The 23043-nt window shown below is 45.1% G+C and overlaps 1 protein-coding gene across 1 annotated transcript in view; it reads right to left on the bottom strand.

Moving 5' to 3' along the window:
- Window positions 1-450: 450 nt before the first annotated feature.
- Window positions 451-23043, bottom strand: part of LOC144819851 (nicotinamide N-methyltransferase-like) — a 42664-nt gene continuing 20071 nt past the window's right edge. The window contains exons 2-3 of the mRNA XM_078677583.1: window positions 8114-8321; window positions 451-1153 (exon numbers count right to left, since the gene is read on the bottom strand). Coding sequence (XP_078533709.1) covers window positions 715-1153; window positions 8114-8321 — 647 coding nt within the window. The 3' untranslated portion in view covers window positions 451-714. The remainder of the gene's footprint in view (window positions 1154-8113; window positions 8322-23043) is intronic.

The following is a 23043-nucleotide window of genomic DNA, read 5'->3' as shown; positions in this document are numbered from 1 at the left end:
TTCATGCATTGCGGCAGTTTTTTATCGCATTTGCGATAAACCTTGGTAATACCAAGGTTTATCTGCGATAAAAATCGCCGCAGCTCAGCGGTAAAAGTTTGTCTCTAACCAAGCAATAGCGATAATTATCGCTATTGCTTGGTAATATGCCCCACTGTTCTTTCACCAGCTAAGAATGCTTTGGTCTGCACCTACAAAAGAAAAATATATCGAAAACAACTTTCACGAGCAATATAAAATGCTCTAATTGTGAGCTTAAATCCCATAGACAAGCTAACTTAGCGTGTTACTTGCAAGAGCATATAATTGAAAAAAACACAAATAATCCAGTAAATACATTAATACATTTGAGATTACTCCAGTACAATCTTAGCATGTAGAAGAATTGATGTTGACGGTACAGCTGTTCCTTAAAGAAAACAGTTAATACGCACACACTCATTAGAACACTTCAGTATCGCACTTTCTTTAATAGTGCACAACGTACTTTTGAGTCTGATTACATTTTATGAATACACAAAGTCAAAAGTACACACATATATATGTGGCATTGTAAATATAAAAGGATGGAACAAAACTACCCACTCTACTAACAATTTAACACCAACAAGACAATGGATAAAAGAAAAAACAAGACTCGTATTGTTGCAAATGTGTCTGCTGTTTATGTAACAGGGATCCTAGTCCTCTGTCCTGCTCTGTCGTCCCCTTGAATTAGATATTTCTGTCTTTTCGGGCTAGTAGAAATAGAACTGCATTATAGTTGCAGCGTTCAGGTTCAAATACATAATTATCTAACGAAAAAAACTCATGTTCCTCGATTAAAAAGCCGGAATCGGTTACAATTTCTCTAATCAATTGAGCATTCAAATTCAGTACTGGAATCCATGTGCCGCCGCACAAGTATTTTGTTAATCCTAAACTATCTGTTAATATTAGATACCCGCCTATTTTCAAAAGTGAGTTGACATTTTTTACAATCTGCCGGTAGCTCTCCACATCTTTGCTTGCACATGCCAGACTCTCAAAACTGACCACACAGTCAGCCTGAGGCACCACAACTGGCTCGAATGGGTTGCTTTTAGTGATGTCGCATTCCAATAGTTGTTTGACTACACTTCTTAGTTTCTTTCGTTTCTCATCAAGCTTGCCACTGCAAAGGAAATGAAAATGGACTTGTCAAAAAACATAAGAAGAAAAAAACATGTTTAGTTCTTTCCCATGATTTTGTTCATATTCATTTTCATTGAAAAACACAACTTGAATTGAGGATTAGCTAAGAATGCCGTTTAGCAGGAAAAGTAACTATGTTACTGTGAAGTGAAAGCATTGCTCATGTCTTAAAAATGACATTCAGTTGAAATCACAAATGACATCTTTGGTAAAATCTCTGATAGTATCACATATGTGAAAAGAATTGCTTCACTGGCCTGCAAACCTGGCACCTCACAAAATGACCTGTCCAGTTTCCAGGACTAATAGCCATTCGTCTGCCCTGCCCAGTGTCATTAATGTAGCTCTCATAGACCAAAAGAGACAGTGTGTGTCTATGTGGCATGAATATTATAAGAGAAAGAAAGAAAGAAAGAAAGAAAGAAAGAAAGAAAGAAAGAAAGAAAGAAAGAAAGAATGAAAGAAAGTAAGAAAGTAAGAAAGAAAGAAAGAAAGAAAGAAAGAAAGAAAGAAAGAAAGAAAGAAAGAAAGAAAGAAAGAAAGAAAGAAAGAAAGAGATATTTGGAGGATATTGAAAATTCGAAATGCACAAACACTATTGACTATGGATGTGCTCTAATCAAGCATGCCTGGTGTATTTCAGTCATACACACATCCTGACACTGGTTTCTGAGGGTCGTATTTGAAAAGTCATAGAGGTGCACTCAATTAAGTACATGTACAAAAACACAGTTCACTAGTTTTGGGTGTGACTGTGAGATGTGTTAAGTGTGTCAGAGATGTGTAAATTGTGCATTGTCATGAGTAATCACAAGGGTATGCTGTAGGACAGGTATTGAGTGCACCAGGCCCATGCAAACAACATGTTCTACTGTCAAAGCAGAGGGACGTGTTTGATAGGTTAATATACACATTGCTTAGTTATAGATTAGGCACTCTAGACACATTTCTTAAAATTTCACATAATGCAGAGCAGCCAACAAAGTTGTTTTGCTGCAATACACAAGGGGAAGAAATCAGCCCAGAGACAAATGTATTAAAAAAGGCTGCTGCTTCTGTCATCCTCTGCACTGTCACTCTTTTAGGCTGCGTTGGCGCAATGCACCACACTTGCACCAAGGTTCAGAGTCGTGTGCAACCTGTCTAGATTAGTATTTATACTGGAAGCTTAGGCTTCTAGGACAAACTCCTATGCCTATATAAATTCTAAAACATTCCATACATTGCATTATGCTATATAGCGCAACACATATGCAGTGTGTGGAATGTTTGGAAAAAATAAAGTATTTCTCCTTGTTCAAGGAGAAATTCGTTTATCACGCAAAGCGGGGCTGCCTATCTGTAGATTGTGCTTTGTGTCACACTCTACGGGTGCATCAGCGAATTCACCCAAGTTCCAACCATGTAATAGCCCTGTAACGCAAATTGGAGCAAAGCAACTCAAACTAGTATTTTTCCAGTGCAAATATTTGTCATGCTGGAAAGTGAACTCCCTTTCAAAAATCTTTGCCCCTTTCAGTCACTTGAGCCGGCACAAGGTGTTATAAGTCCATTCCTGTGTGTATTGTACACACGCATTTTTATTTATTTATTTGTTGCATTTATATGGCACAACAGCTACTCAAAAAGGGTTTCCCGGCGCCTGGAATAAACTGGAAGCAGAAGAGGGGAGGTGAAAGAAGTTACTGATTAAATACCCAGGTCTTCAAAGATCTGCGGAAACAGGTATAATTGGGTTTTTTAGGGATAGCGAGAGGGAGAGTATTCCAAAGGATCGGGCCACAATATGAAAAAGACCAACCACCCAACCTAGCAAGTTTGAACCTGGGCACCGTGAGTTTTTCAAGAGTAGCGGAATGAAGATGGCGGGTAAGGACATAAGGGCAAACAAGAGAATGCAGGTATTGTGGTGCTGAACCCTGTGTAGTCATAAACATGTAGCTCAGGGCTTTGAATTTTATACGATTTTCAACCCTGAGCCAATGTAGGTCACGGGGATAGCCAGAGATGGGAGTAATTCTGGGAACTCTGCAAAGAAGTCTTGCTGCAGAGTTCTGTACCAGCTGCAATCTGTGGGTCACAGCCTTGTTCGCACCCAGAAAAAGGACATTCCCGTAATCCAGCCGTGAGGTGTTAAGGGCATGGACCACTGTTTTCTGCGTGGGATTAGGTAGCATCCAAAGGATCTTCCTAAGCCATTTTAAGATGGTAAAACAAATGGCTGTGACCTTGACTGCTTGATGATGCATGGTCAAAGAGTCATAAATGCGAACGCCCAGGTTACGGACATGGCTGGAAGGCTGCGGAAGAGCACCCATCTTGGCAGGCCAGTGAAACGGGACCCAAAGATCTTTCTCTTTACCAAGTATTAAGACCTCGGTTTTATCACCGGTTAGTTTCAGATAGTTCTGGTTCATCCATGTTGCAATTCGCTTGCGACCCAACTGAAGGCAGGATGTGGCGCAGGGGTCAGACCATGAGAGTGAAAAGATGATCTGAGAGTCATCAGCATAGGTAAAAAGGGTCAGACCGGCCTGTTCGGCAATGTCAGCTAGAGACCTGACATACACGTTAAAGAGCGTGGGGCTCAGTATGGAGCCCTGAGGTACCCCATAGGGTGATGGACGGATATTAGAACTATCCTTAGCAGAAAAAATCTGAAATGTACGGTCATCTAGAAAAGAGACAATCCAGTCCAAGGCAGAGCTACAAATGCCGAAGGATCTCAGCGTGTTGACTAGTATGGGGTGGGAGATGGTGTTGAACGCCGTGCTGAGGTCTAACAATATGAGCGCGACGGTGTCTCCAACATCCAGATAATGGCAGAGCCTCTCTGTAACCCCCAGCAAAGTGGTTTCTGTGGAGAACCCGGTTATAAACCCAGATTGAGAAGGGTGGAGGATTTTGTTAGTCTCAATCAACTGGGAAGGATGAAGATGGATGTACCTTTCAAGGATTTTGGAAAAAACAGGCAAAAGGGAAATCGGTCGGAAATTTGCAGGGATAGTAGGGTCAGAAGTGGGTTTCCTTAAAAGAGGAGTCACCATAGCGTGTTTCCAATGTGAGGGAACTTTGGACTCAAGTAAAGAAGAGTTTAAAACATTCAAGATGACCTGCATATGGGAAGGATCAAGTTGCTTAAGAATTGACTTTGGTAATGGGTCATTAGGAGAGCCGGACTTTACTTTGTATAATGGAGTCTAAATTAAGAAGGGGCCAGGATTCTAGAAGGGGGAGGGTAGTGTAGAGCTCCGTGACGAGTTCTAAATGTGATGTGACAGCAGTCAAACTAGGAGAAGGTAGTATAGGGTTAGTGGTTGTAGAATGTGGTTGCAAGGGCCTGTTCAAAGGAGAGTTGGCAATTTCAAGGTAGATTTTCTCAATTTTATGTGTAAAGAATTGGGCAAGATCTTCACATTGATTTTTGTTTAATGGCGGAGGGTTTCCTATAGTTTCTGATCCAGAAAGCTTTTTTACTGACCGAAAAGTGTTTTCAGTAGTGGTTTGGGAAACAAAACATGGCCTGTACTCAAAAGCTTTAGCCCATGTTTGGTGTAACTATGTGGGCAGACAGTGTAGGGTAAAAGGCCAAGAACTGTGTTTTTCAGAAACATGGACTAACACTTGTTTGACAGCTAAAGAATGCCAAGTATTTTTGGTGTATCCTGGCAATACAAAATATGGCATCCGGAATTCATGCACTGTGTAGTGAAGGAGAGAGGACTCTGGTGGCATCTCAGCAAAAGCGCCCCATTGCATTCTGGTAAATACAGTTCGCAATATTTTCTATAACCATCAATTAAGAAAGTTTTCACCCTCTGTTGGAGCAATCAGTGCTATATTGCTGTGAATTCCTGGACACATGTTTCTGAGTGATTGACCTTTTTCAGGAAGAAGAAGCAGGTCGCAATAGGGATTGCTGGAAATGGGTCAGTACTCATTCGAAAGCGCACAAATGCATCCTTGTTTTGCCACTCTTATCATTCTGAAGTGTTCCTGACCTGAATTTCTGCCAGTGTTAGCAGATGTTGACAATGCGGACGTGTGCTGTTAAGATTTGCACTGATATCTGGTATGATCACCTTACGATCTTTCATGTGCATTGATCTGAACTGCAGTCTGATGCACTGGAATGGAGTGGGAGCTGATGCCTTTGTGAAGCATTTGTTGTTGCATCCTGTTCTACCATGTGCACATCCTTTCAGTGTGAGAGGAGTTGTTGGCACATGCAATGCTTGTAGTTCAATGATAACAGAACAAACATACAAATCCAAATCACTGAATAGTAATACACGTCAGTTGCAATCTAACTACAACACTCCGGAGTATGAAGTTAATTTGTGAATTAATCATATTCTAAATTATAAACAATGAGTCTTTGTGAAAACTGTTCTTCCATTAGTCATAGCTTACTTTGCAAAAATGAAGAAGAGTTGCATGAAAATTCATGTGAAAATGCATGGAAATAACGTTTAAAACCAAATACTACTTGAGGCAATCTTTTGACAAGTTACTGCTCAGCATCCAAGCTTATTTGTTGAAATGAGGTCCACATTTTTCACGGATAATATTGTTTGTCCAGCAACTTAACAATACATACTAAAAGTCCTTAATAATGTCCTTGATTTCTTAGAGCGAGTTGGCCTTACAGGTGTTGTTGAACAGTTGAGTGCTCAGTATACCTCATTGGGAAGATCCTAATGACCTATCAATTAAAACCATATTCATACAAACATTTGCCACAAACTGAACATATTGACATAGAAAATGGGCACACGAATGTGTGGGATATATCCATATAGTAAAATCCAACAGTACCCCTCTCATTACGCAAAAATATCAGGTTTGACACAAACAGCCAGTTAGAAGGAATATATATCTGTTTAAATTCACACCATGCAGTAGGATATAGAAGACCATGGATACACCTAGGTCAGGGGTTCAAATGAATGGACATGCCGTAGGTTGAAGGATTCAGCCAACTCTAAGGAACCAGTCAAGAGGTGCATGAAAAGAATCAATGGTAGAAGCCGTAACCTTGACTTAACTGATGTAGGGTGCCTCTGGGGGCACGTAAGGGAGTGCAAATAATCAACCAGGAGCAGATCATACTAAATGGAACTGCCATATCTGCCATTGGTCAGGCTATATGGACTTTCTAAGGGCATGAACTCCTATATGTCCCAATAAAATTAAATAAAATATAAAGACTTGTAAATTGACTTAAGCAGATGCACAGTGGATCTAGGGAGTATCAGAGCATCAAAGTTGCAATAAAAAAAAAAATTGTCATGGGGCAGGAATGCTCAAGCTGAAGGCTATTCATAAACTGGCTGCTGGATAGAAAACTGCCTATATGGACTTTGCAAAGGTTTGGCCTTCAGGGAAGTGGTAATAAAATATATAAGAAAGGAGGCCTGTACCTTAACTAAAACAAATGTAAGACTTTGTGTGAGTGTAAGGTCATCATGGTTCGAGTACCATGATGACCGTACACCCACACAAAGGTTCAATCTACATCGGATCAATAATTAAATGAAATGTGCCAAACTAGTGTTTGTGCAAAATGTAAAACATATTTGCAATAGGACAGTGCAGTCTCCATATACTATATTGACCATGTCGGGATAATTACTGACACAGACATGTACATATAATTGAAACCCAATCAAATTACATTTTTTGTCTAAGGTGTTCAAGTTGCGGTTCACAGTGTCAAACTGTTGTGTAAGCCTGGGCTTAAAGGACTGGAGCTGTCATTTCATGTTGGCACCTCATTGATCGTTTTCAATTTTAGCAAAGATGGTCTATTTGAGATCAGTTGCAATGTGACCCATGTCTTTGAAGTGACTGACCAGGGAGGCAGTCATCATACTGCAGTTTATGTGGGACTTCTTTTGTCCTATACATTTTCTAATTTGTCTGGTTGTCAATCTATATAAGTGTTGGTCAGAAGCTGGCATATATTATGCTTTCACTGCTGCAGCTGTAAAATAGCTTTAGTGTTTACTCCCATTAATAGTGATTTAGTTGTATTAGAAGTAAGCAAACAAACAGAGCAATCACCATACATGTAGTGTCATACTACCTCTGCAAGATTCTTAAGTGCTCTTTGGGTTGGTTTTTAGGCTCTACATCTACTCTGAACTGTGATTTTCTTTGGTTTCCATAAAGGAGAATAAGGATTCATCTATTACTAATGGATCCAGTAAGTTCCAATGCTGCTATTTGGTGCTGCGAATCCAGTTTCCAACTGAACTATACATAATGACACATGCCAATGGTAACATACGTAACCGTTCTTTAGCAGTTCAAAGAGTTTCTCTGGGAGCAGAACAATGCACTTTTGAAGGCCTTTCTAACTAGTGTTTTAGGGTAAACTGTATGTATTGTCAAAATAATCTGGGTGTCCAGCACATTCCCCCATATACATGGTCCTGATTCACTGTCTGTGGATGAAAGCTTTGAAAATGTAGTTTCAAAAACTCTTTCTTTTCTTTCCTCTCTGCTCCTTTTCTATCTTCAACCGTAATCAAGCCCACTCTAACCTATAGTTGCTGATCCCTGTTTGTCCATGTAACACTGAACCTCTGATCCACATTTCCAATATTTTTTAGTCTGCGGGAGGGAGCTACCCCTTCTATTTGCCTATTGAATTACCAATCCCTGCTCTTTCCTTGAACCTACTGAATTATCCATTCCAACTTATTTCCTTCTCTTACATTCACTTCTGCTCATTTCATATTCTATTCATTGAAATATACTTGTTCAGCAGTCTTAACAATGCCTTCAAACTCTGTTCTACGGTTTGAAAGGCACTTGTCATGATTGTACTTTAAAGTGAGAACATTCAGGCGCTTGAGTGACAGATACAAGTACTGAATGAATAAATAAACAAATATTGAAATGAAAACATAAATCAGTATTATTTAGCTTGTACCTGTTGCCTTCTAGCTCACAGACAAACTTGAAGAATGGAGTCCAGTCTTTAGTTCCTGGTTCATTGTTCAGGGTTCTCTCAAAGTATCGGAGATTAGATGTACAGTAGTCGGATACGATGATCTCTGTGAAGGCCTCGCAAGAAGATAAATGCTGATAGATGGTTGGTCCACAGCCTATATCTAGCATAAGATTTCCTTTCACACGTCCTTGGAGAAAGGGTAATATAATAGATCAGCATAACTTGAATCAAGTTACTTATGTGGGACATTAGAATATACCATCTGCACCCTTTTAGATTTTTATTTTACAAATATGCCGGTTTGTACAATTTGCAAGAGAAAACTAAAATAGGTGATTCAGTGATGGATCAACATTGTGCTCTAAAGACTGGCAGCGTGAAAAGAGAATTGATAGCACTCAAACAACTCCAGCCAATAACATGGACCTGCTGACTAACTTAAAGTTAATATACCACAAGAGCAAAAGGCAACAGAAAAAACAAATACTCTAAAAAACAAGTTTTTCAAGGGAGCTCTTTCATGCAATGATAGGGCAAATGTGGATATTGTAGTGTGTTCAGTAGCATGAGAGAATACATTGCTGGGCCAAGGCATGATAACTGGACATTCACTGTGTGTCCTTGTGAAGAAGATTAAATCAGTTTTCATTGGCCCATCCTCAAAGAAAGTCGGTCAATTTACATTTACTGTTTTAAATGCGGCAAGGTAGGTGTAAACTTTTTTGGAAAACAACAGTTGCTCACACCTTTAACATTTTAACAATCGCAGCTTTTGTTGAACACAGGGCTAAATGTAACTAATATGCTGGTTAAAAAATCAGTCATAAATTGTTCAGCGTTTGTTTTCTGACAAGCATTTTATCCTGCCAACCAATCTATGTACTTAAAGGTCAGTTTGCAAAATAAGGAATCATATAGAATTGGACAATGACCCGCCTTAATATTCACTCAGCAGGTCACAAAATTGCAACTCCCTGCGATCAGCTGCAAAGACAGGGTTGGTGACCTGCAAGGGACAGCTGACAGCCTTGCCTGTCTTTCCATTTCAGATGACCAATTTAAAATATGTCAACTCATGTTTCAGGGGATCAACATCAAGTTGGGCCTCATTTATCAGGATAAAGAGTAGAACACCATAAACAAACATTGCAAACAATAGAGTTCCTATTTTGAATGAGGTTCCGGATTGACATACAAACGAATGCATGGATGTTGAAAAAACATTCATAATTGAAACAGACCAACGCTAATATATTATTTAATTAAAACACTCATTTAGGGTGCAACTTGACTCCCATGGCACAGTGAGCACCAGATCATCTCTGGGCAAACCCCTTCTACTAAGGGGATAGCACTGAGGATAACAATATTGTGATGGCTGGGTTTTTAGGTCTCGCCTAGGCAGTGGTTGCGCTATCTCGTTGAGACATGCTGTATACACGATAGTGTGTATAAGCCCCGCCCACTCTCCACCCATCATTTTCATTGGCTGGTGCCTTAAATGGTGCCTTCCAATTGGTTGTAGGCTTGTTAGTCCCTCCTTATGATGGACATATCATCATTTGTGTCCTTCCACGGCTATTGGCCCTTTACTACACAGACTAATTTCTTCCAATGCCTGCTCACGGCCCCATACTATTGTATATCCAATGCTTGTTTTATTTGTCTCTTCCCACAATGCTTGTTTTATTTGTCTCTCCACAATGCTTGTTTTATTTGTCTTTCCCCACTCTCTTCTGCAATCTCGGTTTATTTATGATTAATTTATACAACCTAAGCCTCACTGCGACCTTCTTTTAATAAATATTTATACAGCCCAAGCTGAGGATCGAACTCTGCTCTCCAGCTCTGACGCCGGCAGCTTTAAATGTTACACCACCTCTCCTCGCTTCAAAACCAGCCCCTTAAAGGGGCTTATCTTTGTTTCCATTGCGTGTACTTTACAGTGCCCCTGGGGCACAAGCAGGGACTACTTTCTCTCCCAATGACCCCTGCCCCCTTCTCCCCTATTCGTGTCATGTAAATGCTTGTTTATTCACCCGTTTGTGCCAGGTGTAACATTAAGCCCTCACTCGCCATGAAAATGAGACTTGCGTATGCTTGCTTCTATGCCCTCCGCCCACGAGAAAAGTGGCGGTGCTGCTCGGCTTCCTTTAGGTCTTTGGGAAGCATTAATGGCAGTGACGCAGGCGGCACTGGCCTGTTCTGAGGAGAGAGCAGCAGCTAGACGGAACTTCAAATGCCTCCGTCCCCTTCCTCTTTGAGGCTCTGTGACAGTCACAATGTGGGTGGGCTCCCTGCTTTCAAGACAGAATGTGCTTGGTTCCGCTGTTTATTTATTTATTTATTTATGCATTTTTATATAGCGCGGATCGAGGTCCGGGTCTAGCCTTGGAAGTGATAACAAAGCTGATTTACGGAGGGAACCGACATCAATATTTTTAGCATCACGGAACCAGGAGGTATCCCTCTTCAATTGGCCAAGAGTTATAGTGTGTGATAGGTGAAGAGAGAATGGGATGAGGAGGTGGTCAGACCAGTCTACATGAATAGGGGTAGTGCTAGAAAGCATGCCTGCTTGAGAAATAACAAGGTCCAGGATCGAGCCCTTCGAGTGTGTTGATTCTATGCAGTGTTGGAGAAGATCGTTTGCACAGAGGAAAGTCGCCAGCGAGTTCGCAGAAGAGACATGCGGTAAGCCCCATTGGAGATTGAAGTCACCCACGAAGGTCTGATTGTCACTTTGCGAGTATTGGTCGCTGATGAAGTCAGTGAGTTTCTCCATAAACGAAGGGCCACCGCAAGGCGGGCGGTAAATGACATGGAATCTGAGGGGTGAGAGGTGGTGCAATTGAAGCTCAAGAGAAAGGCATTCAAAGGTGTGGAAGGAGCTGATAGAAGCCTTAAATTGAAGGGAGTTTCTAAAGATGACTGCAACACCTCCCCCAATGTCATCACACCGATATCTTTCTCCTACTGACCGCGGAAAACCCAGACATCCTGTTGCTCACCGAAACCTGGCTGTCCGACCTTTCCCTTCCCGATATCTTGGCTGCCTTACCCCCAATTATTACCTGTTGAATGCCAACCGACCGCATGGCCGCCGTGGCGGTGGGGTTGCAGCAGTCATTCGGAAAGACCTCCCTTTCATCAAGTCTTCATCCTTTTGTCTTCCTGATGCTGAAAACTTGGTAATCAGCCTGCCAACCGTAGCTGGGGCCCTGACCCTTATTGTCTTATATCGCCCCCCTACCCCGATGCCTCTGTTTCCTGTCACCTTTTGTGAGCAGCTCACTGCCCTCATGACCTCTTCAGCCCGTGTGGCCATATTCGGCGACTTCAATTATTGGTTCAACCATGCTGACGCCGGCTCTCATGCCACCGAACTGTTTGAGGCACTTTCCAGCCTCAACCTGACGCAGCATGTCGCCTCTCCCACTCACATCGGGGGCAACATCCTAGACCACATCTGGACTCAGGGCATATCACTCCTTGACCTGACTATTTCCCCCTGTGTCTGGTCTGACCACCTACTGATTGAGTCCTCCATCCTTATAACGGGCCTGGTCAGGCCTCCCTCCCGGCCTGGAGGGTCTGCACGGAATTGGAAGTCTCTTGACTCGCCTGCCTTCCTCTCCCTACTCGCTAAATCCCAGCCCCTACCCCCCGAGTCCTCAGACATCGACATCAACATCTTGGACGCCAATATCTCTCACTGGTTAACGATGGCCAGCGACATTTGTGCACCCACCATTTGCTATTCTCGCACCCATCTCAATAAATCCCACAAATGGTATAACTCCATTCTAAAGCAACAGCATCTGGAACTGCGCCGATTGGAGCACAGATGGCGGCGCCACTACCATGCCCCCGACAGGGAAGCTTACGTGTCCGCACGCAAAGCCTACAAAACCGCTATCATTACCACCAAAACTACTTTTATTTCCAACAGGATCCTAACAGCTCCTAACAGATCCAAGGAGATCTTTAAAGTCCTCGGCGAATTGACATCAGACGCCAGGACACTCCCGACTCCACCCCCTTCCTTGGAATCCTGCACTGCCCTTAATCTTTTCTTTATCGATAAAATTACCTCCATCAAGAACTCTATCCCTCACTCGCCCCTTCTCGTCACATCCGATCCCCCCCGTGTCAACACACTCACTTTCTCTCATCTTCCGGCGCTCAATCCAGAATCTCTCGCCAGACTGGCTGTCCGTGTGAAATCCGGATCTCCCAGGGACTGCTGCCCTCCCTCCGTGCTTCGTGATATCTGCCATACCCTTCCCCACTGCATCCTTCCTTTACTCAACTCCTCTCTCAACTCGGGCACCGTCCCCAGGTCATTCAAAGAGGCCACACTGGTGCCTCTTCTAAAAAAGCCTGGCGCCGATCCAGCAGTCCTAGCTAATTACCGTCCCATTTCCCTCTTACCCTTCCTATCCAAAATCCTTGAGGCTCATGTCACGACTTGCCTCTCAAACTTCATTGAGGAGTCCGGGTACCTGGCATCCAATCAGGCCGGGTTTAGACCAGCTCACTCGACCGAGGCCGTGATTCTCGCTGTATTGGATAATCTCAGACGCAGCGAGGACAGAGGACAACCCCAGGCATTGGTGCTACTCGATCTTTCGGCGGCTTTCGACACGGTGGACCATAACATCTTAATCCACCGTGTCGAATCCGCCGGAATCTGTGGGCCCGCCCTATCCTGGGTCAAATCCTTCCTCGAGGAAAGGTCCCAGGCAGTCAGCTTGGGCCCTTTCTGCGCCACCAGCGTTCCTTCTTCTTGCGGAGTCCCCCAAGGATCCTCTTTGTCCCCTCTCCTTTTTAATTTGTATCTCCAACCCCTCCTTCACTCCCTGGGTAAATGGGACATCACCGTATTCAATTATGCGGACGATTTGCAGATTATTTTTCCCCTCTCTTCCCCTGATGCTGCCATTAATTTCCAGGCTGTCATGACACATATCCAGCTCTGGATGAATCAAAACCAACTTAAGCTCAATCCGAGCAAGACTGAGCTCCTCCTCCCGGGGAGAAGTGCCCTGCTCTGGGGCCCTCAGTACTGGCCGATTGAGCTGGGAACACCACCTTCCCCTGCTGGATGTGTGAAGAGTCTCGGAGTCTTGATTGACTCCGGGCTCACTCTCAAGGCACAGGTGAGCGCAGTAACATCCTCCTGTATGTTCCAACTCTACAGGATTCGGAAAGTCGCTCACCTCCTTTCACCTGAAGCCTTGCTGCAAGTACTGATAGCCCTGGTGCTGTCCAGGCTGGACTTCTCAAATTCCATCTACTACGGTCTCCCTAAAACTTTATTGTCAAGGTTGCAGATCGTCCAAAATCAAGCAGCTCGGCTGATCTTTAAAACCCCTAAATGGCAGTCTGCTCAACCTCTCCTACGTCACCTTCACTGGCTTCCAGTGAGCGAAAAAATCACCTTCAAGGTTCACTGTCTGGTGTTTAAGGCTCTCACTGGTCCTGCCCCCGCGTTCCTCAAGTCTCTCATCACTCCTTACTGTCCCCCTCGCACCTTGAGATCCACTCATCTCTCGCTCCTTGTCATTCCTCGCTTTAAACTCTCGAGATCGGGCGGCCGCAGTTTTTCCTGTCTAGCCCCCAAGCTATGGAACTCTCTCCCTCTCGCACTTAAGTCATCTTGTTCCCTTCTTTCTTTCAGGAAATCCCTAAAAACTTTACTTTTTCCCCACTAAATTTCCCTCCCTCCCTGATCTTCCCCTCTTCTCCAGTCCAATCAGCGCCAGGAAACCTTTGGTGACAGTGCGCTCTAGAAATCTGTTATAACATAACATAACATAACAATGTTGTCAATTCTGTAATTCCTAAATATAGAATAGCCTGTGGGTAATAGGAGATCAAACATAGAGTGAGAGGTATCGTTGAACCAGGTCTCTGTGAAGAAGAGCATGTCAATATTGTGAGAGGTGATGGTATCGGAGATTTGAAGTTTGTGTTTTACTGCAGATCTGCAATTGTGGAGCAGACAGTGCAGCTCTCTCAAGACTGTTTTGGTGACGGGGCACTTGGGCTCTGAAGAGTGATCAGGATATTGTATTTATGCGGGGGTGCTCGGGAGGGTTTAGGTGGATGCTTGCTTCTGAGAGAGGAGATGGTCAGAATAGTGTAGATAGTAGGGTTACTAGGGGATGCAGGTTGAAGAAGGGTGGCGTTCAAAGGTTTGTGTGAGTTAACGAGGTGTGCAGACGACAGGTTGAGCTTGGCTGTATTGGGGTAGGGGACGAGGTGCATCTCGTGGGAAGTTGAGGGTTTTCGAATGGAGTAGAGGTGTATGGAAAGCGGGAGCTCTTCCACTTCCAATAATAGCTAAACTGTTGAATTATAGAGACAGGGACGCTGCTCTGTGTGTCGCTAGAGAAAAACAAACACTGACGTACGAGGGCTCCACTACTTCACTGTACCCCGATTTCACAGCTAAAGTCCTGGAGGCGAGGAAACACTTTGTCCCAATGAAAAGACAGCTACGCGATCTGGGGATTGAATATGCAATGCTCTACCCGGCAAAGCTAAAGGTGAACAAGAATGGGCCTTAACACATCTTCACGGAGCCGAAAGCTCTGCAGAAGGCACTAAAAGACTGGGCCAAGGATCGGAGGAGGACTCCGGAGTGTGAGTTGGGGGATGAAGCAGCAGGTGGCGGTCTAGACGACCAGGATTGACTCAACTGGATGTCGGGAATTTAACAGACACTCCGGCTACGCAGAGATGCTAGCTGTCAGCTGGCGAGGCCGGAGCGCAGCTACTAAACTGAGAGCGAATTGGACTTGTATCAATGGTCCGAATCAACCTTCGCCCACATGTGGTAACACCTTGTTTGGGACTTTGGTTGGGGGGTGGCAGGGTCCAGGGCAAGTTATAGGCTAGTTTGGGGTGGTCCGCTGTGGGTGGGATGGGTGGGCTGCGGGGGGGAGAAGTACACAGTGTTTTTATTTGTGACTTTGACGAGAGGAGTTCAAATTGGATGGGATGCGTGGGCGGTTGGGGATGGGTAAGTCAGAGGTTTTGTTCAGGTTTAGAGGGGCCAACCAGTCTGGAATCGCTACCAGTTATTTCCACACCAAACACTATGCACAAGAAGGGGTTGACTTCCGTTAACTATGCAAGATATAGCTGATGACATGGGAATGAGTGCGGCCACGTGTGGACTAGGAGCACTAAAGTGGAATGTACAGGGTCTGAATGACCATTGCAAGTTGCGCAGGGTGCTGAATTACTTGTCTAGACACCACATTGATCTAGCCCTGATTCAGGAAACACACTTACCTGTGAGCAACACTAAGCTACTGGCTAGGGGACTGAGGGGACAGGTTAATGCTGCTGGTTTTACCACACATGCGCGAGGGGATTTAACATGGGTGAACCCGAAATCTGACTTCACACTGACAATGCTTAAGGCTGACCCGGAAGGCAGATACGTAATTTCGAAGTTGTCAGGTAGGGGGTTGGATGCGACAGTTTTTAATCTATATGGTCCAAACTATGATTGCCCCGAGTTTTATTCCAGGCTAGCCGAAGTTACGCGGGGTCTACCAAGTACTACCACTCTGTGGGGAGGGGACTTTAATGTGACTAGATGCCCCGCTGCGGATCGCTCGAGTGGCCCACCCAGACAAAAAAGGCAAAAGCAGCCAGGGAACTGGACAAGATACTGATTAGCGAGGACCTAGCTGATGTGTGGCGTAGTTTATATCCGACACAAGGGGGATACACACACTACTCAGCCTTCCACAACATATCTACACACATTGATTACTGGCTAGCTGCGACGGGTCTCCTTCCACAAATACGTAAGTGTCAGGTGCTGCCCCGAACGCTTTCTTACCATTCACCCATATTGCTAGAGCTAATAACGCCGAGGAAAGTTGTCCCCCCCTTCTTATGGTGATTCCCACCATATTCCCTATTAGACCCTGTCTTCAAAGAGGAGCTCCAAGTAGCGATAGAAACATTCTTCGAAACAAACATTGGATCTGTGGATAGTTTTCAAATGGTTTACATTAGGGGAGTCGCCATGAATAAGCCCTTCGGGATCCTCCGCTCGATCCGACAGAGGCTGACCAGTCTGGAACGTCAATTGGCGGAGTGGGAAGCTCGTCACTTAAACGGAGACCCTGATACTGACAGTGAGGAGGGGAAGCGTCTGCTGGAGGACTACCAAGCCGAGGCGGATGCGGAAGTCAAAGACCTGGCCAAATACGCTATAGCTAGAATATATGGAGAAAGGGACAGACCGGGAGTGATCCTGGCCAACATGGTGAAACAGCAACGGCGGAAAATCACAGTAGCTGAAATCAAATCTAAAGAGGTAGTAGTGCTTACAGGAGAAGTTGATATTGCGCATAGATTTAGGGAATACTACACTGATTTATATAGTTCCAGGGCGACGGTGAGGGAGGAGGACATCTTAGACTACCTGGAACACATAGAACTCCTGTTTTTATCTGATGCACATAGGGAGTTTTTGATGCACCCCATTGAGGATGATGAGATAAGGGAGGCTCTGGGCGGGATGGCGGCGGGTAGCGCACCCGGGGCGGACGGGTTGACGGTTAGCTTTTATAAGACATACTTGGACGTATTGCTCCCACACCTTTCAGCCTTGTTTGCAGATATGTGTGAGGCCGGGAGTATGCCGGAGACAATGCGGGAGGCGCTAATTGTTGCAGTGCCTAAACCGGACAAACCCCCTGAGGACTGCAGCTCATACAGGCCGCTGTCGCTACTAAATGTCGACACCAAAATATACACTAAAGTGCTAGCGACACGACTTGCTCTGCTGGCCCCGGAGCTGGTGGCGCCTGAACAGGCGGGGTTTATGCTGGGAAGGAACATTACCTACAACTTGCGCACGGTCTTCGGAGCCATCCAACACACGCCCAGAGGCGAAGGCGATAGCAGTATTTTTGGACATGGAGAAGGCCTTCGATTCTGTGGAGTGGCCTTTTCTGAGAGCAGTCCTATCTAGACTTGGGCTTGGCCCGGTGTTCTTGAAGGGGATAGCAGTACTCTACAATGGCCCTGCGGCGCGCATTGAGATAGGGAATCATGTCACTGAACCCATTCAGATTCGGAGAGGCACCCGGTAGGGTTGCCCACTGTCGCCCACGCTTTACGCGCTGGTTGCCGAACCACTAGCATGCGCAATGCGAGAATACCACTCGCATAGGGGGCTGCAATTTCCTACGTACCAACTGGTTATGACAACTTATGCAGATGACACCCTGCTCTATGTTAGAGAACCGGAGACGAACCTGGCGCCACTCCTGCGGGAAGTGGTGAGATTCGGCGTGCTGTCAGGACTCACTGTGAAATGGAGTAAGTCCATAGCTTTCCCCATTACCCCTGCCACTGACAGGTTTGAGATGGAACATCCTCTAAATTGGGCCACTGACCCTATCTGTTATCTGGGGATACAAATACACACTGACGCAGAGACGCAGAGACGGTTTTTCGCGAAAACTATGGCAAAGCCATTTCCCGGCTCAAAGATAATGTGGACGTATGGATGGGACTGCCTCTGTCCCTGTTGTGTAAAGTTTCAACGTGGTCTACCCTCAAACTGCCTGACCTGGGTCATTAGTTAGGTACATAAGAGAAAGGGTCAGTGTTTGATCGTTCAAGTACGGAATGATTCCCAAAATAGATCAAATAATTAATGAAAAAAGCAAAAATTCATCACATCGCCATCTTATAGCTTTTGCAAACAATGAATTTAATGCGCATAGATTAAAGTGGAGACACAAAATCAAATATATAGCTCCAAAAAGTATTATTCACATTTATATACCTGGATACATGACGATGGGACGGCGCCATTTATACGGATGGAAAGTCTTTTCGCTGCACCGCTGCCATTACCGGCGATTGTTTTTGAAGAGACTGACCAACGTACCGGACTACTCGACTCCTTAAATACACCTAGACACACCTGGCAAGCCCTATTACAGTACCACGCTGGGGCGCTACTATATTCACCGCGGATGCCCACAGCGTGGGCCATTTGGTTGGCCCCTTGCAGGGATAAAGGGGTACTCATGACCTTGGAGGCCTTAGGTATCCACACGCTGGGAGACATGTTTCTTAACTTTCAGAAAGAAAGTCTCCACTATATATCAAATTGTCCGCTTGACTCTTCTATACTGGAAAACGGTAAAAATGGAGGGTGGCAGCCTCTATACCGTTTTCGTAGATCTACGGGCGGCATTTGACCTCGTTCCCCATAGAAAACTTTGGTCTGTTCTGTCCAATATGGGGGTACCACAATACCTCCTAAATATGATCATCCGCCTGCACAGAAACAACTATGCACAGGTTAGATGTGGCCGGCATGGTTCTCTATCTCACAGATTCCCCGTTGACAGGGGAGTAAGACAGGGTTGTGTGTTAGCACCGACCCTGTTCTGCCTCTACGTCAACGGGGTAATCTCTCACCTAAATGGGGTAGAGGACGGCGATGTCCCCAGACTTGCCGGAGGCAGGGTGCCGGCGATCATGTTCGCTGACGACACCCTGCTTCTGTCAAAGACACCTATGGGGATCCAACAAATCCTTAAGGGTTTTGAGGAATTTTGTGGTACCCATGGCCTTGAGATTAATGCCCTCAAGACCAAATATATGATTTTTAATCCTCCCCCAAAAACTCGCCCTAACCCTTGTATTGGCCGAAATAGGTTGGAGAGGGTCCTTAACCTTTGAATATCTAGGGGTGACTCTAAATGAGCACATGTCTTGGCGTCATTACCAAACAAAAACACAACTCAAACTGGCCCAAATGGTGGGAGGAGTTATTACCCTCATAAATAAAAACAAATCTACCATCAAGGCAATTGGTCCCCCGCTAGAAATATACAGAGTGCAGGCTAGGGGAGCGGTCATGTATGGCAGTGAACTCTGGGGCCATACGTGTAATCGCGAGCTAGTGGTAACGGAGAACAAATTTATCAGGCAGCTTTTATCTCTCCCCCCTAGTACCCCCCTTTTGCCAATGAGGCTATATTTGGGTTTAAGGCCACTTGATGAAGATCTGGGAGTTAGGCCCCTAATCTTCTGGCGTAGAGTTTGGACCACTCCAGAGTTGGCAAGGTATAGGTCTAAGCTCCAGGAAATCGTGAACTATCCGATCGCAGGGAATATCCCCTGGTTCCAGCACATAAAAACGAGTTCATGCGTTTGTGACTACTCGATTTGTGGTTTGACCCTGCGACCGCCTGCTCAACGGTTCAAGGAAACAGCTACTCTCACTTTACCGAGAAAGCAAAATTGTGGCACAGAGAAAGGGCACACAGTCAGGTACCCTGACCGACTCCTTCCTAAAGATCAAGGATATTTATAAGTTGGAGGGAATCCTAGATGTTATATTTCCATCTAATACTAGGAAACTGTACCTACAGTGGAGGTACGGAAGTCTACCAATCCAAGCCTTCACTAGCAAGTGGACTGACCCCCCTCTGAGTCACTGCCCTGGGTGCAACCATGATCAGGAAACCGAGTTGCATATACTGTTTTTCTGTCGAACCTATGGGCAGGCGAGAAGGAAGTGGATAGTCCCAGCCTGCATAAATTTAGGCTTTACTCATTGCCTGCAGGCATATAGGGTTCTCAAATCGGACCTTTCAAGCATGATAGAGTTTGCGGTAGCCAAATACCTGGAAATCTTCTGGCAGAAGAGAAGACGCTTGCTACCCAGGGTTGTACATTAACTGTATAATTTTAATATCATCAATATGTAATTATCTCTTAACTATTTTAATGTTTCAATGGATTTAATACAGCTTTGTGCCCCCAGGGCTGTAGACTAACTGTACAATTTTAAACATCATCAACATGTAATTATTTCTTATCCCTTTTAATGCTTCAATGGACTTATTATAGCTTCTTGCATGGTGATATGTATTAAGGATTTAAGCTATGGTTTATATAACAATTGTCTATTTGATTAATTGTCCGGGATACAACTGTTTGTTTTATTTGTATCACCGCTGTGCATTATCTTTTATGGCAATCTAGCCGAAATAAAGATTTTTTGATGATGATGGTTTCTTAACGGCACTCTTAAGACATTGCCGTAGGTGACGGCTCAGAAGTCGCAACCTACAATTCTGCAGAGCTTTCAGTATCACAGGGTCAGAGACGCGTGGCGGGAACAGTTGGCGACGACTTGCAGGAACACCCTGAACTCTTAGAATTCACTTACATTATTAAGGCGGATACCCCGAGTAAACTGGTCTCTATTATGTACAAGATAGCCATAGGTGAAAGAGAGTCCAGGCACAATAAAGCGCGACTTGACTGGCAACGCGACTTAGACATGATTATAGATGATGACATGTGGCGCTACTGCTGCAGCAGCACGAGATCCATCTCCCTGAATGGTAGGCATAGACTGGCACATTTTAAGTTCTTAAATAGAGTATACCACACACCGGAGCGGTTACACAGCTTTGGGCTACGCGACTGCGCGACATGTGAGAGATGCAAAACACAGAGCGCAGGGTTTCTATACTTGGCGTGGGAGTGCCCCGAGGTACAACTCTTCTGGAGTAAGGTATTTCAGGAACTGAGCAGCGCACTAGAGACAGACATCACACTATCCCCTGCGCTGGCGCTACTGGGTTTTTCAGAGCGAGCAATGTAGGATAGTGGACATGGGTATGCTGATAGCAAAAAGAAGACTAGCCATATGCTGGATGAGAGGGCCCTACCCTAAGATAGAGCAGTGGACGAGAGACTTGACTTACTGCTGTACGCAATCGGAGAAATATAGCGAGCTATTGCCGCCCAATAGCAGGCCCAAAAATTACTGGGGTCTGTTCTTGGAATACAGAAGGAGGCAGGGCGCAACAGCTACTGATAACGAGGACGCGGGCGGGCTGGTCTCCCCTTCACCCTCGCCGGTGACTGAAGAGCGACACAATGGTCATATTGGAGGGGAGAGCACTGGGTGCAAGCAAAGGTCACATACGCTTGGAGTCTGGGCCCACTTAAATCACTATTACGTTAACGAGTAATTACAGGGTGTGTCAACTGGTAGGGGAACGTAGGTTACTGGTGAAGCTATGAAGGGCAGATGCCTCTTGTTTGTAGTTGGTTTTACATAACGGTGGTGTATATGTTAACAACAGCAGATAACACAGTTTTACACAGTAGCAATGTTCCATGTAGTCCCATCGATTAACGCCTCCGGGATGTGGGCTCAACGGCCGTATGAGACTCATGGGGGAAAGGGACTGATATCATGGTTACGTACTACATGTGGTACTGTGTTTGTATGTAATGTTGACACCGCAATAAAAACAATATAAAAAAAAAATCATTCCAGCCTTAACTCGAGTGGTGGCTATGTTGGGCAACTGAGGCGGAGGAGGGTCGGGGGATATGAGAAGGGTGTTACTAGGAAAGCGGTGGTAAATGAGAGGTAAAAGGGCATAAAGGGGGCACATATTCCAGATGTTGGGTAAAGATATCAGAACTAATGTGCCGTCCGGGAAGTGAGGTGGGTATTTGTTGGGCCCTTCATCTAGGAAAACATGATGACACCTGGCACTTGATAATATTTACAAGGGAATTGTTTACATATGATAGGACCAACTTGACCACTTTCAGAGCAATCACAAAGCAAATTTAGTCAAAGTAGAACAGATTATAAATGAACACCCAGTGACCACTGGTGAATACTGTACATAACACCAGCCTGTTAACAGAACCACATTCGGCACCAACCGCATTGTACGCCCATGATCTCAACAGACTACTATTGGATCCTAAACTCCTGAGAATCACTAACCTTAGGGGCAAAGAGCATAGGGTGGAGCAAAATCTAAATATGCCCAACAACCTTGTCATCATAAGACCACCTTTAGAGGTACTCAGAACAGGGTGCAAGAGTCATACTACATGAAAAAACATTTCCTAGCACCACATATACGTACAAGGGCTTGGCGCCCTACAAACCTCGCAGTCTCCCTGGCCAGCTGGCCATCTCAGAGGGGGACTCAAATGCCCTGAAACCATAGTGTCAATGGTGCTGCCAATGCAGCGGGAGTCCTAATTCAATCAGAACTGTCCCCACGGATAATGTTGCCTAAAGGGTGCAGCTGGCACTACTTGCTGCTCAGCTGTTAAAGGCCTAAACGGTGCAGCTGGCACTACTTGCTGCGCAGCGGAAGAAGGCCTAAACGGTGCAGATGGCACTACTTGCTGCGCAGCTGTAGATGAGGCAAAGTCCGCCAGGGCACTCAATGTGCCCTTTAAATAGATAGGAAGAAACGTTGCAGCTGCCCACGCTGTTGCTGCACTAGAACTATTGTCCGATGGTAAAGTTTTATCAGTGGCACATGGATGATGTTAAGAGGAGAATTCTTGAACCAGATATGTGGGATACTGTCAGTTTGTCCATTCCAAGATGGCCCCCAAATGCAGAGAGAGGATCCACCCCAATTCACTCTCTATGCACAGCCGAGCACAGAGACCAGGGAGGAGGAGGCATCCCTCTTCAGTTTCTTTGCCCAAAGGACAATATGGAAGCCCAAAAGCAAAGAATATAGATGAACAAAATAAGAAGTCGTGATGGGGGGGGCTAAATTCACCGGAAGACCGATGTGTTCTCGTTCCGCAATGGGAGGCTGGACCGTTAACTGTTAATACTGCTAAAGGACTGCCGAAAATAGTAAGGTGGAAACCGGGAGCTGTGACCCAGAGGCGCCGATATACCAGCAGGGGGCCAGGAAAGATCAACGAGTGAAGAGATCGGTCCTTTGGCGGCATACCTTGCCTTGACTGGTGTGGTGCAGCCCTGCTCTGGAGTTTCCGACTGAGAGACCCGTTATGAAAACAGATGCTGGCAGGGCCTCAGTCACCAACCGCAGGAA

The sequence above is a fragment of the Lissotriton helveticus genome, chromosome 2_1, assembly GCF_964261635.1.
Source record: "Lissotriton helveticus chromosome 2_1, aLisHel1.1, whole genome shotgun sequence".
Lineage (NCBI taxonomy): Eukaryota > Metazoa > Chordata > Amphibia > Caudata > Salamandridae > Lissotriton > Lissotriton helveticus.
Note: the sequence above shows the minus strand (reverse complement) of the source record. Positions and strands in the feature narration are given on the sequence as shown.